This window comes from Contarinia nasturtii, unplaced genomic scaffold, assembly GCF_009176525.2.
Source record: "Contarinia nasturtii isolate CC-2019 unplaced genomic scaffold, AAFC_CNas_1.1 Cnas_scaffold_129, whole genome shotgun sequence".
NCBI lineage: Eukaryota > Metazoa > Arthropoda > Insecta > Diptera > Cecidomyiidae > Contarinia > Contarinia nasturtii.
Genome location: NW_022197486.1, coordinates 11,534,132 through 11,552,288, shown reverse-complemented (window position 1 = coordinate 11,552,288; position 18,157 = coordinate 11,534,132). Strand labels below are relative to the sequence as shown.

Genomic DNA, 18,157 nt, shown 5'->3' with positions numbered 1-18,157 from the left:
GAAATTCTCTATCGACCGACCGAATTCAGAAATATAGGGATTTTTGTAAATTTATTGATAAATATTTACATGACTACAGTCTAAATACAATTAACGTTGTCAATTTATCATCATCAAATAAATTTTAAAACTCATGCCAACACTCATGTTGTTTTGTTGTGATTCTAATGAAGAAAAAGAATGTTTAAAAGGTATAAATCAGCCGTTATCAGGTCATAATAAAAAAAAATTGATTGTTTTACATTCACAATTGACATTTCAACTGTTCCATTTCAATTTTAATATTGACGAATGTTCAAATGAAGGCGCCAATATACCAAACCAATACATACACATCTATCGGAAAACGTTTCGTACGAATGCATGAAGAAATTCAACGCAGTGCGTGTGTACATGAAACATGCTCGTGTTTCAAAGCTTCATTGCGACTGAGCACTCGCTCCGCTCATATGTTTGTGTACAGATATCGTTCGCGTAGCAGCTCAACACAGAGATGTGTGTGGATTGACCAACTAGTTGCTCTCTAAAATTTGCGTAAAGCAGTCGAAATTCGAAATAGATCCCGAGCGCACTTTTAAATCTCGTTCGCGCGTTCTGTTCCCATACGTATTTTTCACTCTCATTTTCACATTTTTTCCAAAATCTGTGTTTGTAAGTTTCAACCAAAATTTTCACATACACACAAACACACGAAAAAAGAGAATTGAACCTTTTAATTTGTGTAATCGATGCTATAAATAACTCTATATTTAAAAAAAAATTGTTTAACGTGCTAAATGTTTTATTTAGAATTTTGAAGCACGTTCAATCAAATTCAAAATTTTCAAATCGCGCGAATCAGTTCAATTGTGTAGTAATATTGTTTATAGTTTTGTTTCAAATTCGAAAAGGATATCTAAACTCTTTCTATTGCTCTTAGCAAATACCAATTGATTTTCAGTCATTTCAGAGATATAAATAACAACAGTTGTGAGATCACGGTTAAAAAATTGAATTTCAAATTTCATAAGATTTTTATTTCAAAAAAAAAAAAAAATTCAGTAAAAGTTAGTCGTGAACTCTCATTTAAAACCATTAAGTCGCAAAACCAGATCAAAAAGTGAAGTGGGTATTCAAATTACCGCTAAGATTGAAAAAAAAAAACAAAAAAAAAAAACAAACATAGTGGGCAAAAATAAAAGCCACATAATTGTTTTGTTTGGCAAGAAACAAATGAATTTATGCTCAAAACAGAAAGGAGTGAACTGAACTGTAACAAATCATTGTCCATCTATCGTCAGTGAATCTACAAGAGAATACAGAAGCGATATACGTATATTTGAGTGAAGGAAACATTGATTTTATTTTTGTGGATTATCATACGAACGTTTTTATTGAAAGGTAGACATTCGAATTCTTAATGATTTATCATTTATTGATGGATTTTCAAAGTACATACAACGCATTTTAACGAATAGGTATTTAGAGTCATGAGGTAATCAATTGATATCGTGACATTCATTCAAAAGTCTCAAGACTCATTCTTTTAATCAATTGTTATCAGCAATGAAGTGCACATTAGCTTTAAAATTGGGATAACGAGTTGTTTTACAAAAAAAGGCAATTAAATCAAGCAAAACAACGATTCATTAACTCGGCTTTATGTATATTGGATAATGGATATTTGAATCTTAAATATTACATAAAATGCTCTAGTGATTTTCTATTGTCCAAGAATACATTACACATTAATACGTACAATATCAAACAAAAATGTAACAACAAAAATTTGCAAATATTCTGTTTTGAAACAAATGTTTCTTGAGAACCGGTTTATTTTGATACGACGCAAGAAAAATTATTCTTCAATAGATTTGGACCAATTACCAATAACTGAAACTTGCTTTGGTGGACAAGTTATCAATATATAGTTTCTTTATTCATGAGGGCAATCGTCGTGTTCTACGGCCGTAATCACGATTTGACCAACTTTTACCGGATTATGTATAAAATCAAAAATGATCATATGCATGCACTCACGACAAAAGCATGAATAAATTTTCCATGCCTTTTTGAAAAATCGATGGGAAAACCGTTAAAAATTACTCTCTTCTTGCTCAGTTTCATAAGATCCATTGATTCGTTTCTTACGCTTTATTTGCTATTTCCGACGTTGAACGTTGAATATTTTGGTTTTGAATATAATTAAAATTCGTGGAATTTTGGGCCAAACGATTTGGCCTGCATTTGAAATGTCAATAGAACGAGGGGTTGCTTTAATGATAATAATAACTAAATTTAGTCAAATTAAATCTAACTGGTTGGCACCGTATGGTTTGCATATTTCATCTGTTGAGTATCATGATGTCCTTCGGTGTCGAAAAAATAAAATGTCAACTTGCATTCAACCGGCGATAATACGAACTGCGTATATACCTAAATACATTTATATACATTTACCGTGTGTATCGTAAACATAAACATTTTGAGGTGCGCGCACTGAATTAAAATTCATCAAATAAAATTCACGTACACACACATACATGACACATCAAGATACGTAAAGCTTGAGTTATACAAATAACACACGGAACGTTAATGAAAATGATGATTAAATAAAAAAAAAATGGTATGAAGAAGAAGAGGTGAAACCCATTTAGAAGATGAAATCGTGCAATAATGAGTGCTGTTTTAAATGGGAAAAGGGAAAAAAGTAGAACTCAACCACGAAAAAAAATGAAGTTGAAGGCAAAAAAAACTATATCACACATATATGCATACGAAACACATATACAAATAAAACACACACCAAACAAACTAATTCAGAACGAAGTAATGAAAACTCTGAAACTATGCGCATATTTTATAGTGTATTGTTCTGTTCATCGTTATTCTTCTATTTCTTTGTTATTATTTTTGGTTTTGCTGCCTTTTTTAATGCGCACACCGCGGAGCGCGTCGTCACATTCACTGAACCGGTATACGTTTACGACGCGACATGTGTTAGGAAATACCAATCGTTTTTTTTTCTTCTTTGGTTCCATACTCTAACTCGATACAATTTTTTTTCTTCTTCTTTTATCTTTTTGCCATTAGTTTCAATTTCTTACTCACAAACACTTCGCGGCATTTTCAAATATATCGACGTCATTGAATTGACTCTTCTTCTATTGCGTAATAATATCGGCTCAACCAAAACTAAATTGTGTGTTGTCCATATTTGTATCCATAGTTTATGCGTAACAAACAATACGCTCTTGCCTTGATTTTGAGTCACATATCGGTGGAACATCACGTTTTAGATGTTGACTACCCAAATGAATTCCCATCATAATATCGAGTTCAATTGATAAACGACTAAACCTTGATCTCTCTATTGGGAACACGTTGACAAAGTACAAATTGAATTTGTCATTTGTCCCAGGAGCAACCGGAGACAATAAAATAAAAATAGAAGCCATAACATTTCAATAAAAAAAGATAGCAGTAATGAAAGGAATTAGTGCCTTCAAATCCAACCGAAACATTTAAATTGAAGATATAAAAAAGAACTGATCCCGAGAAAGTATGAAGTCATTTAAAGTCATGTATTTTTAGAGTGCTCGTATCCACATTGAATTAAATCTAATCTAAGATCCAAGAGCTGTTCCCAACTTGATAGAAACACTGTACTCGACGGCTATAAAAACCGTAGTCATATCACATGGCCGAATAAACGTAACTTCGAAATATTTTGCCGTTTGAAAAAAAAAATTTTTTTTTCACAAAATGCCACATAATGATCATTAAATTTGTTTTTATTACGAAGTAAGTGTGGGCATCAATGCAACACATTCGCTTTACATTTTGATTAAAAATGTCAGCTACTCCGTGAAATTGGTAGATCGATTTTGATTGAATTACCATTGAATTTGATATATGAGTATGAGAAAAATGAAATATTTAGTAAATATGCTTGACATTTCAATTAAAATTAATTTTAATTAAAATTGTGCTAGCTGTCGGCCACTTCAACGTTCATAAACGAAATTATGAATCACAACTTGTTGACAGATTCGAATATCGAAGGTATAATCATAATAGGTTCATCATTTAATACCCGCGACGAATATTCATATTCATATTATGCTATGAGCATGTATCCAAAAAAACAAAAAACTATGCGCGACGTCGAAACATATACATGTATGCCGATAGCCATCTAAATTTATCAATGATCAGTGAATATATATGCACGGTCAGCGTTCTGTTGCCCAACAATAGTTGGATGAAAATGATGTCATTTCTAAAGTTTTCAGTGTTTTCGATTTCTTTTAAATATGATGACATCAGAAATGGAAGACATTTTGTGTTTCTGCACATTTGTTGTTTTTTTTAATTTTTGTACAAGTAGCGTGTTTTGTTCATATTGTTAAGCATTCTGAAATAATTTAAAACGCATTTAATGAGCTTACGCTCATTTTAAAATGTACAAAATCAATTAAACGGAATTAGATGGTATGCTTTCCTCGACGGGCCACTTACTTGGATTAAAAGATTAAATCAGCGTCTAATTCAATAATATTATTTTCTATCTCAAAACCAGTTTGGTTAATTGTAATAATCTTTTTTTGCTGTTGTTATTGAAAGGTGATGAGTTGCTTTTAATGCAAATACCAATCAATATAAAATACTTAGGTTTATTAATGCAATAACAGATAAATCGAAAATTCTATCAATTCAATTTGATATGAAGAACCGTATGTTTTATTGCCAAATTATTGAAATGTTTTTTTTTTACAGTACTGACCAGTCAAACCAGTTGGCTGTGTATTTGTGCACCGTACAATCTACTTTTGGCCTTCGAATATTTCCGCGTCTCTTCGCTTCGATTTTTGCCCAATTGAAATCGAAGACAGCGGTGTATCAACAAACAAATATGTGTATACATTTATCACAATGTCAAAGTTTTGCCAGAGCAAAAACTAAAAGAAGCGACTTGTTTGGTTTTAACTGCATGAAAAACACATCATAAACGTGTGATGACCATTCTGCAGACATACTTCTGTACAAATCCTTCGACGCAGCTTACACATTTCATATCAATCAATTGCCATTTGCAACAAAACAACAAATTGATCTGCAATATACACAGTGTGTTCCGAAAGCTACAACACTTTTTTGAAAATAATTTGCCACTGTTTTCTTTTCGTTGATAAATTCAATGCAATGTCCCTGCTGTTAAGTATGATTCTCTTCTCTGAGATAAAATCTCACTATAAAACTGGTAACTGTTTAATGCTTTGTTCTCGCTGTACCGATGGGTCATTTATTATTGACACGGTTAGTACAGTTTCAAAGTATAATTCCATATTTATTTGTGTTTAATAATTGGTTGCTTCTGTACGTAGTTTGTACCGCTATTTTGATAATTGACTAATAAAAACGCGGTTAAAACGGGAGAGAAAAAAAAACATGATTTCACATAAAATAAAATTTGTAAGGCATAAAACAATCATATTCACCGCGTTTTATTACGTGAACTCATTAAGAGAATTGATATCTTCTCAAAATTAGCTTTGATGACATCTGTATGCAATGCCCGATCACTAAAACAATAATAATAATAATAACGGCAAGATCTGACGTAAGTAGCATTTTTTGCAAGACGATTTAAAACGTATATTCGAGTAATAAATCATAATCGGTCATAGGCGGCTTCATTCAAAAAGAAACTAACTTAAATGGAAGAAATTGGAGAAATAAATGATCTAAAAGAGTGGCATCAGATAATCGCGTTTGTTAGAAATAAACATAGTACAACTGAAACATATGGTGATGTGTTTTACATGATTGATTGGATCACAGATCAAAATCAAATGCACGCGCTTTCATTACAACGCGGCAGCGATTTCCACAGGAAACTTAGTATGCTGATTGATTATTGATGATAAAATATTAAAATTGCATACAAATTTGTTTGACGCTGTGAAACACAAATGTTTTTGTACTTATTACTCGGTCGGCATTAAAGAAACAAAAAAAAAAGAAGCAAATAAAAGGCAATTATGAAATAGAATTGGCAATATGTATGTTTAGGAACAAAGAAATTTCCGTCGAACTAAAAATAAAACGGTGTGATTTCTTCTGAGACCCGTATGCAGGATTGGTGCGAAAGAATTTGTGTCAGATCCAGAATTAGACCGTTCAATACACAAATATGTGGGGCCACCGCGAAATCACTTTCAACATATATTGTTTTTGTGTTCAATTTTCAAGTCAAATATTTGGGCATGAGTCCTGATTGTATTTTACAAGATAGATTTTTTATACGAACCGAAAAAAGATGTAACATTTTATATGCGATTTACATTTACAATAATATGCGCAACAAATTGATAAGTCGTTAGGCTTTCAACGCATTTCTTTTTAAATGAAAACTGTTTTAAAACACATCAAACTGTTACCTATTTTGGAGCGAATGTGTGAAATAACACTACAACTCACAATATATTTTCGGATGTGCCGTATTAATCATGACATTCATGATTAAAAGAGCAAAGGATAAATTGAAACGAGTTCTTTTGATTTCATCTTCTTTTTTTTTGAAGCCAAAAATAGAGAAACGAAATCGCTAAGTTGTTGATGCGTAACCCCTTAATAAATTTCGATTAAAAAAAAAAGAACTTCGGAAAAAAATATTACGAAAAAAACCATATATATATATCACACGGCCATGTGCACATAAAATGTGTGTATGAAAGTTTGGTAAATGTTTGAGAACGATTATGCGTTTATTTTCCACCACTAATCTAAACAGAGTGCACACACTCGCTTCGGTGCAATAATGCAGAATCATTAGGTTAATCTGATAAATGAGACCATAAATTGAGATCAAATGAACTATTTCGATATGTTTGAGCATTAGTCTGTAGCAAGTGTTTTTTTTATGTTATGTAACAATCCATGTATTTATTTGGAAACGGAATTCGGATACAAATTATGTTCTACAAATTTATCGAGTTTTGTTCAAGTGTTTTGGCTTTGAACAGTAAATATTTGAATGCAACCCACATTTTATTTTCATTCAATCAATATCGTAATCAACTTTTGAACAACGTTCTTTTTAGCGTAGGATATGCCTTCAAATAATACCAAATTTCAGTCAATTTCAACTCTCTATTTACATGATTACATTTTAAGAGTTGTAGAATCAATCCAAAATAATAATTAAATGAAACGTTTTTCATTTCAAACAAATAAATTATTTGTTTTTTTTTTTTCTCGATATTTAAGTTTATGTGACGATAATATCTACATGAGTTGATCAAACAATGCTGTAATATTTAAGAAAAAATCTATTGTTATTCCGTTTGAGTGAATTGATTGCAATACATGACCTTTACTTCGAACATATTAATTTATGGTCGGACACACTTGTTTTGGCGACACAATCCAAGAGCATTTACACGTTTTATTTGTCAAGCTATCGTGTGGCTTCTTCAACATTTAATTCAATTAATATTTTCAATTTTAATTGAGTATAATAAAATTAAAAGAATTTGTGAATCATTCAAGCATTGATATATTGATAAACTTGAACCTTTCGAGACATATATATATATATATATATATTTGTCAATTGCTCTTTGTCTATTTGAGTAAAACAAATAAAAATTTTTGGAAGTGCATTAGCAATGTTTTCCTTTACGAATTATTTAAAATACGTGTAATCACATTACACGAACGAAATGTCAAAGTGGAGTTGATTGAAAGTAACTCAATTGATTTATTACGTTCGCATAAACATTCAAAAAATAGCTGTGAATTTATATGATAACAAAACAGTCAACAAACACTTTGGCGTTACAAACTAATTTTTTTTCGGCAAGAAAAGTAGCAACCCAAATCTGATGACATCATCGTCCATTTTTCAGCGTTGGTGTTTATACGTTTGTTTTATAGCATTTTACTGTGTAAACGGCACACATTTTTTATACCGCTCTATTTATACTACGTAACGTTACGACTCTCTAACTCCCTCAATACGACGACAAAATGTTGAATCGTACAGTAAAAAAAGGAACGAATATGAATCGATCCGGGCGGCAATTAACATATGTTTAGACTTGTTTTTGTTCTTCTTCATAATTTGCTTGTGTGATTCATCGAAAATCGAATGTTTTTGAACGAATGTAAATTACTTTAGCTCCTATAACCAATTTTCCCACCGGTTATAAATATATGATCTTTTCGGTGCTTACAACATTCACTATACCGCTGATATATTACCTTAAAACAACCTTACCTGTCAATGAATTGATAAACAAAGGAAAAAGGTTCTATCAACAAGCATCGTTCGATGAAATAACTCGCACCGAATTCATTTGGTGTGTGAGAATAAACAAAACTAAATGCGCAATAAGTGAAAGTCAAAAAATAATTGAATTATTGAGAATGTGCACACAGAAGAGTTCGGAAGGCGTAAGCGTAACGCAATCTGTAGAATGCATGGAATAAGGTTAGCAGGGCCCGTTGTAAAGAATCATTCTCTTATTTTGCACTTGTGCATTTATATTCATGTCATATTTTTCTACCAACGGATGTTTCATTCACTGCCAATTTTACCATAATTTTTTTTAATTGAGTCATGTGTTTAAATCAGATTTAAAATTGGGTCACTGTTACCATTCATTTTATGGGAGTCATCAACATTTTTTATCGTATAACTCTAAATTTTTGCTGTAGATTATCTAAATTCGGTTATAAACATTGTATTTTAGTTAAGACCTTCATTCTATCGTGTTTTCATGATAAATTTGTTTGCATTATAAAACCATCATATGGCATGGCAAGCCCTGGATATAATGGAATGACAAACGCCTATTTCAGTTCAGTCTGGTATCTGTTTGAATTCATTTGTGACTTTTTGTACTTAGACTGTATTGTATAAGATATATTTTCCAGCTGATTTTGTGCTAATAAAAATGAAATATAATATTCTCAATATTTAGTCATTTGAACCATTCACTAGATGTTATTTGAATCAAACATTTTCAAACCTACTCGGTTTTCGAAGAGACCTAACGGCTCCGAGAACATTTAGAAAAAAAGACATATCTGTATATACATCTAATAAATGTTCACACCGCACCTATTGCTAATAATACACCGGAGAGTAATTTCTCACTATTAGTCACGTCAATTAGCTTTCCAAAAGTTGATAGATCTACCAAAAACCCTTCAAAACGATGAATATAGATATAACAGAAGATGTGCTATTAAGTAACAATAAAACATCAATAAATAATTTTCAATTTTATTAAATCATTTTCATGATCATAAAATGAAAATAGATGAAAAATATATGATTAAAATCACTTCGAAAAAAAAAACTTTTAAGAAAAGTTTGAAATTGCCTTTTTTTCGTTTTCAATGAACAAATGATATTGTAAAGAAGAAGAAAAAAACAATTCCATAGAAAAAAGATGCTTTCTTAGCAGGTTACATGTTAATTACCAAGTCAATTCGAAACGATGTGAAAATTGAATCAACAAATACGTTAAAAACCGTTTAAATGATGTTAAAAGCAATGCCGAATTAAAAAAAAACCAACAAATTTCAATTAGAAAAAAGTCCATGTTGATCTCAATGTTGTAATAGTTTGCTTGTAGCAAACGGTGCTTCCATGGTGTATCGAATGAAGTGATGAGCTTTTGTCTGTTCCGAAAGCAACACAAATAGAATATGAACTGCTTGCAACAATGTTTTCTCCCTTGCATAATTGTCGATGATTTCATTTTACATGAACTGCTGAGAAACAAGAAATCCATGCAATCTCATTAAGAATTTAATTACTTTTAAGTCTACTATGCGAATGTAGCTGCATTATATCTAGTTTGAAAGAATTGTGTTTTTTTTTTATTAAACCCATTGAGATGTACGCAATAAAATCCATCGATTCCCTTTAATACAATGGAATGGGTATGATTTCCATAATGTGAGAAGCTTAAACAAATAGATCAGCTTTTGCACATTTTCGCAAGGTCGAAAAGCTATTTTAGTACATTATGTATCAGGAATATTGGATACATTGTTGTTGAGCTGACGTCATATAGAAAAGTGCACGCAAAAAATTTAACGACATACAAATCTACTTCATTATTTTAATATTCTGTAATAATAATTATTGTTTATTTGTGTTATAATATCTTATTTTTCAATTATGTGTTTTTCAATTTTGACTGTTTCAACTCGGTCGGCAATGTTCTTATGCGTTGAAGTCTTAATGTGTTTAAATTATGTTGTCTTGTAGTGTTTCTTTAAATGAATTCCATTAGCGCTCAACAAACGTCAACATTTATAGTATTGATACAAAATAAATCAAACGAAGAGAAAAAAAAACATTACTATCGAAGATTTATTTGTTGCTGGATTTGAAGTCTTTTTTTTGTTTTTCCTTCAATCGCTTGCAAATGAATGACAAAGCAAATGTGCGCATAGTATCGCACTGAATTTGACTTCTGACTTTGATCACATAAATGAAATACGTGATTCGTTAAATCAGTGTCCATTCATAGCCATCGTCGAGACGTTTGCGCATAAAATCGACAAATAAGGAGCTTATGTGTATTGTTTTGAAGCGGCTTATATAAACCGTTTCGTTTTGACTAAGCATTAGGCCAACAATTTATTGCAAGTAAACAGTTTATCGACAACCGGAAATCCGTCGTTCAATTAATAATATAAAATCAAAAACGAATTTATTCGTATTTAGAAATGAAAATGATTTCTGATTCAAGCATTTGATGGCGATGAGGTCAATCAACGAACAGATGACAAACACATACAAAGCGATTCAATAAGTGTCGTTTTTGAAGCGATTACGTTAACTTTCCATTTTTTTCTTCTTCTTCTTATTCACTCGCTTCAAGCCATTCATATTACTACCTATACCACGAAAAAAGATGTCTATTAAAGATTACGAAAAAAAATGAATTCTTCAATGTATCAGTTTCGTCGAAAAACACCGAAATGTTTCGACGGCATAATTAAAACAATTAATCACAATCCGTGCATGTGTTTGTGGTCTACTAGAATAGAGTGTTGCACACATTGGTGTGTTGGCAATACCAATGCGACTAGATGTTAATTCAAGAATGAAAGGAAGCAAATCCAAAGCGTTAGAACAAAATATACATATGACATCATCATCATCATCGTTATAATCGACTCGACACGGACTTTATAAACCATATAAAATAGCGCATAATACACGATTCGTTCGTATGTATTTTTCTTTTTGTTTATACACGCTCATATTTGTGAGTATACATCGATTTTGTTACTGTTTAGGTGTACACTTCATATCGATTACTTTCGGCAATAGCAATTTGCCTGTAAGTAAATGTGGCTTACATTGTCGCTTCATTTTAATAAAATGCTTGCCCCAAAACTGTGTTTCTATTTTGATCACGAATTTCGTGAGATAGGGACAATATTGTGTAAAGTGTCATCATCGTCAAGTGATGATGATGCAATCGACTACGATCGCAATCTTGTTTGTCGCCTTTCGCTTATGTCCATGTCCATGTGCATAGTTTTTTTTTTATAATAAAATCAAATCAAAATATTTATTTTAAAACTATGAGCTCACACAAAAACCAAAATGTCCACAATTTTTTTTAACATAGTAGCACAAAGGTTGCACCACACAGGAAAAATCTCTTTTCATTTTGTTATTAATTATCGCATTAAAAACACCAAAAATATTCACTCTGCTGCTATGTGTGATTTTTTTTTTGCGATGAACACACATTTTCTATGTCATCTATTTTCAGACGTATTTGAATTATGCCAAGCCCAACAAAAAATTTGGTACGCAGTACACTCTGAACTATAATAGTCACTTCGTACATACGCCTTACTGTCTGAATAACAAAAACCAACAATTCGTCACTCTATAATTAGATTCGAAATAGGCTTTTCTAATGTCGAACTCGTTTCAAATAAATTACTCATCAATTTTTTCATCAAAAAAAAAAAATTGCAAACCTTTTCGATCAGAATAATCTAGAGAATAATGGATCGATTCATTGTTCGACAACTCATTTTGGTCGTTAGATATTTTGTTGGACAAGATATTTTACGATAATTTTTTGGAACATTAGTGACGATGAGCGGTACATATTAATTAAATATTGTTTTGTTTAACATTCAAAACAAGAATTTTTGTTTAAAATATTCATAGTTCGATTTTGGATGAATGAACCAATGAATGGATTAATTCACGTGTATTTTATTTATATGAAACATTTGCCAATACAACAAATATATGATATCACAATGTAACTGTGATTTTCATGAGCGATTCACTTTATTCCGGCTTGAATCAATGGCGTAAAATGATACGCAAGTTAATTGGCAACCATTATCGTTTTTGTTTTGTTTTCTTCAATATCGGGGGGAGTGTGGTATTGTTTGCGCTAACGCATATTTGTGTGTACATCGAGCAAATACATTAACAAAAGAATGAATTCAGGAGATTCTTGCACGGCTTGCTAACATATAAAAGTCAGAATTACTTCCAAGTAATCACGTAAATGTCGTACAGAAGGATAAATATTCGAAACACAAAACGCAGCCGCACGCGTGCTCGCGTTTTATTTATTTTTCTTTCCCTCGATCCGTTGAACTTTATTGAATACAAAATATTCCAAAAAGAATAAAATAAAAATCCAATATTTAACGCACAATCTTTGAAATGTATGATTTTAGTTTGTTGTTGACACCGTTTGAAAAGAGTCATAAATATTTAAATGGTTCCGTTTGAAAATCGAAGAAGAAAAATTAATATCGAGCATTTGTAACGATTATTGTGCTACTGAAACTTTTTCCAATTGTAACTTCGAATAGAAAGGGGACGGATGACACGCACAAGTGGTGATGTAATCAACATATATGTGTGTTTGTTATCCGTTTCTTTCGTTTGCTTACCACAACACAGCATATTTATATTTAAAAAAAAAATTTGTTGTTCATATCCCGATATTTGTTTCTTCCAATTGATTCACACAATACCAGCACATCAATGTAGAGAAACAGGGCATTCTATAAATAAATGCGTAGATTGTAAATAACGGCAATATACTATATAGCCACATTGGTGGGCTCTTTATAGTTTTTATGGATGAAAATTACATTTGACGCGACATCAAACCACCCCAAGTATAAAGAAAAAAAAAATACAAGGATACGTCTTAACTAGGTCAACTAATAGTGTAGAGTATATGTATTGAACGCACTGTGGCATACAGGAATATTTATGAAGCAGCCACAGGAGTGGTAAATTATTTGATAGGTTTAACGAACTATGAGTTGAAAATAATTCCAATGCAATCTAAAAATTCAATCGACTCGTTGTAGATTGGTTGATGTAGAAAATGAAACTTAATATATCCATTTGAGCGATTTAAATAATCGATTTTAAATTTACTTATTTTTTGTCATTTCAGGCCGTCAAACATGCTAAATTAAGTTGACGTGGTGTAATCAACAAGAATCAAGAATAGACTACAAATTCGAACTAGTTAAAAGGTTTCGTAATTGATTTGACAAAATGGGAACCAAAGATCAATCGGAACAATTATTCAAACGAAATTTAGTGCCACTTGTGGCAGTCATATTTTTATTTTACGGTGGTTTAAGTTGTTTGTATTCAACATTTGTGCCGCATTTATTGGTATTGGGATTGGAGGCTAGAGAAATAAGTCAAATTCTCACCGTCGTTGCTTTGGTATCGATTGTTGGACCATTGATTTTCAGTCCATTAATCGATCGAATTGCCGACCGTCGTAAAGCATCATTTGGCCGATATCTTCAATGTATTTTAGCTCTGCTATTGATTCTGGGTTCGATTGCTTATGGTTTATTGTTGACGGTGCCGTCTGTGCTTCGGGAAGCGTCACGTCAACCACAGGTATCCTTTGGTTGTGATAAAAATGGTGCAATTATATTCCAAGAACGTTGTTTTGAGGAAAAGACTTGCTATCATTGGGAAAAAGAGAAAATTGGTTCCCTTGCACTTACGAATTGCACATACACATGTCAAAGTCCAACACAATTTCAAAATCTATATAATCCATGGTTAAAAGGAGCACCGGCAGCCATCATTAATGATGTACCGACGTCAAAAGAAAAACAAGACGATGATGACTATAATGATTCAAAAGGGTAAGTTAAACAAATAAATCATATTGAAATCTGATAATGTGTAATATATCCAAGATGTTTTGACTCATTTGACCATTTTTTTATTTGTACCTAGGGACAGTGAATTGGCAGACGGCAATTTGGAACTAGTCCGTCATCGACGAGATACAAAAAAAGTGTATGTTGCACCGCCACATATATGTACGAAACGAATTGAAAATGGGCACGATATTATTGAAAAATGTCATGTCTATATAAATGATTTGTCACAACCGCTTGAACAAACGCTTGAAGTAAATACCGTTCTGCGTGGTGCCACAAATCAAGAAAATGAAACTCATTCAGCCGAATGGTGCAATTACCCATTGGGTTTGTATAAATTGATGATTTTCCTTTATTAATCCATTGAATATTTCTAAATAAAATTATATTTGATTTCCATTATTAAATGGTAGATGGTTTTAGCTGCGACATACCAGCGCCACAGATTGAGTATATGAAAAACTTTACCAATAATCCAGATTGTAAGCCAATGATTGAATGCGAATTATTGGATCCATATAGTGATAATTCAGTTTTGTCACAGAGTCAATGCTACAAAGTAAATAAGATGAATGCAATTATAATTGAATAAATCAAAATTACATAATAAATTTATCATATTTTTTCGTTCAGATCGTAGGAGACGTTAATGTGACATATTGGTCGTATTTGGTAATTCGATCGTTAGCCGATATTTTTCCAGTGTCAATTATTGTTCTATTGAATACTGCAATTATAATTGCAACTCGTGAAACATCAACTGGACGGTCGGAGATGGGTCGACAGCTTGCTTGGGGCGCACTTGCCTGGTGCATTTTCCCCTTAATATTCGGAATTGTTGGCATCCACGGTGACATCTTTGTGCCAGTTATTGTGTGCATTGTTCTATGGATATTGGCGGCTTTAATTTTGTTGTTTAATAAGAGTATCCCATTATCACCACCCGAATGGTGAGTTACAGTTTCAATTGATGTGAAATTTCAAATCGATAATAAAAATAATTTCTAGGTGGTGGCAAATTTATACCGGTGGCATGATGGCCATACCTTTATCTGCGATTCGTAAATATACGCCCGAGATAATTGCATTGTCTGTTGTTGCTGTTGTATTGGGAGCCTTTTGGAGTGTTATTGATACCTTCCAACCTGAATATTTACTGGAATTGAACGAAAATGATGCACCGCTTTTAATTAAGCTCGTTTTAACGGGTTAGTTTATTGGCACTTTGCTTATTGCCAATATTGTCTACGGCCATATAATAATACACATTTATGTTTTCTTTTGTATTTGTTTAGTGGCTGCTATTCCGGCCGTTATTTGTTTGTGGTTTGCCGAAAATATTGTTGACTACTGTGGCCATGCCAACGTTTTGATTGCATCATTTGCACTTCACATCCTTCGTTGTACGATTTTGACAATAATGAATTCGCCATGGTACGCATTGTTTACGCATTCATTTGAATCAATAACACTCGTCCTTGTGTTTGTAACGTTGGTATTGTACATGAGACATTTGGTACCGCGTCGTCTCACGGCAACCGGTCAAGCTGTTCCAGTTATCGCAACCCTTTGCATTGGTAACGCAATTGGAAAATTAGTGGCACCAATTTATGCACCTGGCTTAAGGTATGTAATAAAAATTAATTAATCCAATAATAAATTAAAAAAAAACAGAAAATATTAATAAAAAAATCAATTGCATTTCTTTCAGGGCATATCTTTTCCGTGATTTGGCCGTTGTTGCTGCGATAGTTGGTAGCTTGTATTTCATTTTATATCATTGCTACTTGGGAAAACGATGTGCTGCCGCTCAGCAACCACCACCATCGCCAGCTGAATTGCAAACGCACAATGGATCACAACAAAATGGTGGATCATCGCCATCAAATAATTATACACCACTTCGAATATACCATAATAGTCGCGGAAAGAAGGGCCAGTTCCGTTATTAAGAATTAAAAAAGAAAAGAAAACGAACAACTTGTCAACCAATGTGTATGCATATATATTTTTTGCACTGCCTGATATAAGAGAGACTCATTTTAACGTACAACACATATATTATTTTGAACCATAGGTTAATTCACTGGCAAGAGACTAGCATAGAATTCAAGAATCATTGATTGATTCATATTTACGATATTTCTGAAACCATCACCGTTAAGTGTCAACAGTCAGCACGGAGATTATGTAGTTTTTTTGATGATTTATATGCGGACATAACACAGCGATTTATATTATGTATCTACAAATATCACACACACACACACACACACACACACACACATACAAATACTTACATACAAAACCTATCCATCCGAACGGTGATCACATGTAGCTAAAAGCACACAACTTGAGAGCATAATTTTGAAAAGTCATGGATTATTGCTCAGGAGAACAGATTCAAAATCAATAATTCACTATGTTGATATTAATTAAATGACATATATATGTCCATTGTCCAAAATGACGATTTAATAAAAAAAAAACGAACTTGATGATACAAATATAACCAATGCCTTCAATGACCTCAGTTTCATTCAACGAAAATGGTCTTTAATTGTGCCTGTGAATAACATGAAATCTTTTGAATGCTCTATGAATCGTCACTGCTTATGAAAATTTAAAAAAAATGCATTTTAACTATAAGATAGTGAATAAAATGTCAATTTTGTAAATCAAATATAGAATTTAAATATGTAATGTATGCAATTAAATGTAAGCATTAAAAAAGAATAAATAAATGTCTGTTACTTGAATGTTTTCAAATATATTTTATAAACTCACATAATAACACTGAACACAAAAGTAAAAAAAAACAACAACCAAAATACAAATCTTTTTGTGACAACATTCTTGTAAGCACAGCGATATTAAACGCATTTTAAATTCTAGAAAAAATCACAGACAATATATTGTACTAACTGGTCTACTGAGCTGACAGTACGTTAGCCAGCCAAATGGTCTAAAACAATAGAAGTTATTGTTATAATGATCAATTATTTTTATTAAAACAATAGAAGTGATTCATCATTATAACAATAACTTTTATTGTTTTAGCCCGTTTAGCTGGTTGACCAGTTAGTTCAATATATTGTCTGAAAAATCATTTTACATGCTGTAGAAATATCTACAATAATTTTTTTATGCAAATGCATATCTTAAATAAACTTATAGGGGAAAGCAATGACATCACTATTCACACTACATATAATTAAACATCATCAACAATCACGCTGGAATTATAGTTTATAGCGATTGGTATCACCAAAAGGTTAAAAATGTGTTAACGTTGTCTCTTTTGATTCTAAAATATATATATATTTTTTTCATTCGAATCTCATATAAATGAAAATAAAAAAATAAAAATAAAAAATACAGCAATTTATTACATAAAAAAGGAAGAAAAAATAATAAACTGCTTTAATTGAATTTATATTATTATATAATCTATTACCATCTATTTATTTTGTTAAACGATCTGCAATAAAAAAAGAAACACTAAATGTTGAAGAAAATGTAATTTTGTGACATTAAATTCTGACGGTATTGAGATGACAAGTGAAATGTACTATTTCGTGTAAGATTTTATCAAAAACGAACATTTTCTATTGTCTTTGATTAAATCGCGGCTCAATGTGCACAATTTTAGAAAATAAACATTTACATTTACACAAAATAACATGAGTTTTACTTTTATTTAAAAAAACAGATTTATTTTGTTATTATAAAATCGAAATACCTTTGTGAGAACTACTTTCGTTACCATCGAAGTTGATCAAATATGATATATTAGTTAACCTATTCATATGCATTGTATTAGAAACATTTTTTTTTATTAAAATTTTGAACTTTGATTTATTAAAGTAACAAAAAACTTAAATAAATGGTTAAGAGTTAACAACAAGATATTATGTATGTGACATTATTTTTTGTCGAAATTCGA

The 18,157-nt window shown here is 31.6% G+C and overlaps 1 protein-coding gene across 2 annotated transcripts; it reads left to right on the top strand.

Annotated features, from left to right (window-relative positions):
- Positions 1-509: 509 nt before the first annotated feature.
- LOC116343215 lies at positions 510-16,974 on the top strand. Of its 2 annotated transcripts, none has more exons than XM_031771168.1 (9): positions 510-651; positions 13,473-14,190; positions 14,285-14,538; positions 14,625-14,770; positions 14,845-15,161; positions 15,220-15,419; positions 15,507-15,837; positions 15,923-16,206; positions 16,289-16,974. In XM_031771168.1, the coding sequence occupies exons 2-8, from the start codon at positions 13,577-13,579 to the stop codon at positions 16,161-16,163; spliced, it is 2,103 nt and encodes a 700-aa protein (XP_031627028.1). In that variant the 5' UTR covers positions 510-651; positions 13,473-13,576; the 3' UTR covers positions 16,164-16,206; positions 16,289-16,974. The 2 variants fall into 2 exon arrangements, with proteins under 2 accessions (XP_031627028.1, XP_031627020.1); XM_031771160.1 differs by adding an exon at positions 941-1,380 and having other exon boundaries at positions 15,923-16,974.
- Positions 16,975-18,157: the final 1,183 nt, after the last annotated feature.

Excerpts from the sequence above, each read along its gene's own strand:
- LOC116343215 (XM_031771168.1), top strand. The coding sequence starts at position 13,577 with ATGGGAACCAAAGATCAATCGGAACAATTATTCAAACGAAATTTAGTG. Across the intron at positions 15,162-15,219 it reads CCATTATCACCACCCGAATG|GTGGTGGCAAATTTATACCG; the intron begins GTGAGTTACAGT and ends AATAATTTCTAG. Across the intron at positions 15,838-15,922 it reads ATTTATGCACCTGGCTTAAG|GGCATATCTTTTCCGTGATT; the intron begins GTATGTAATAAA and ends CATTTCTTTCAG.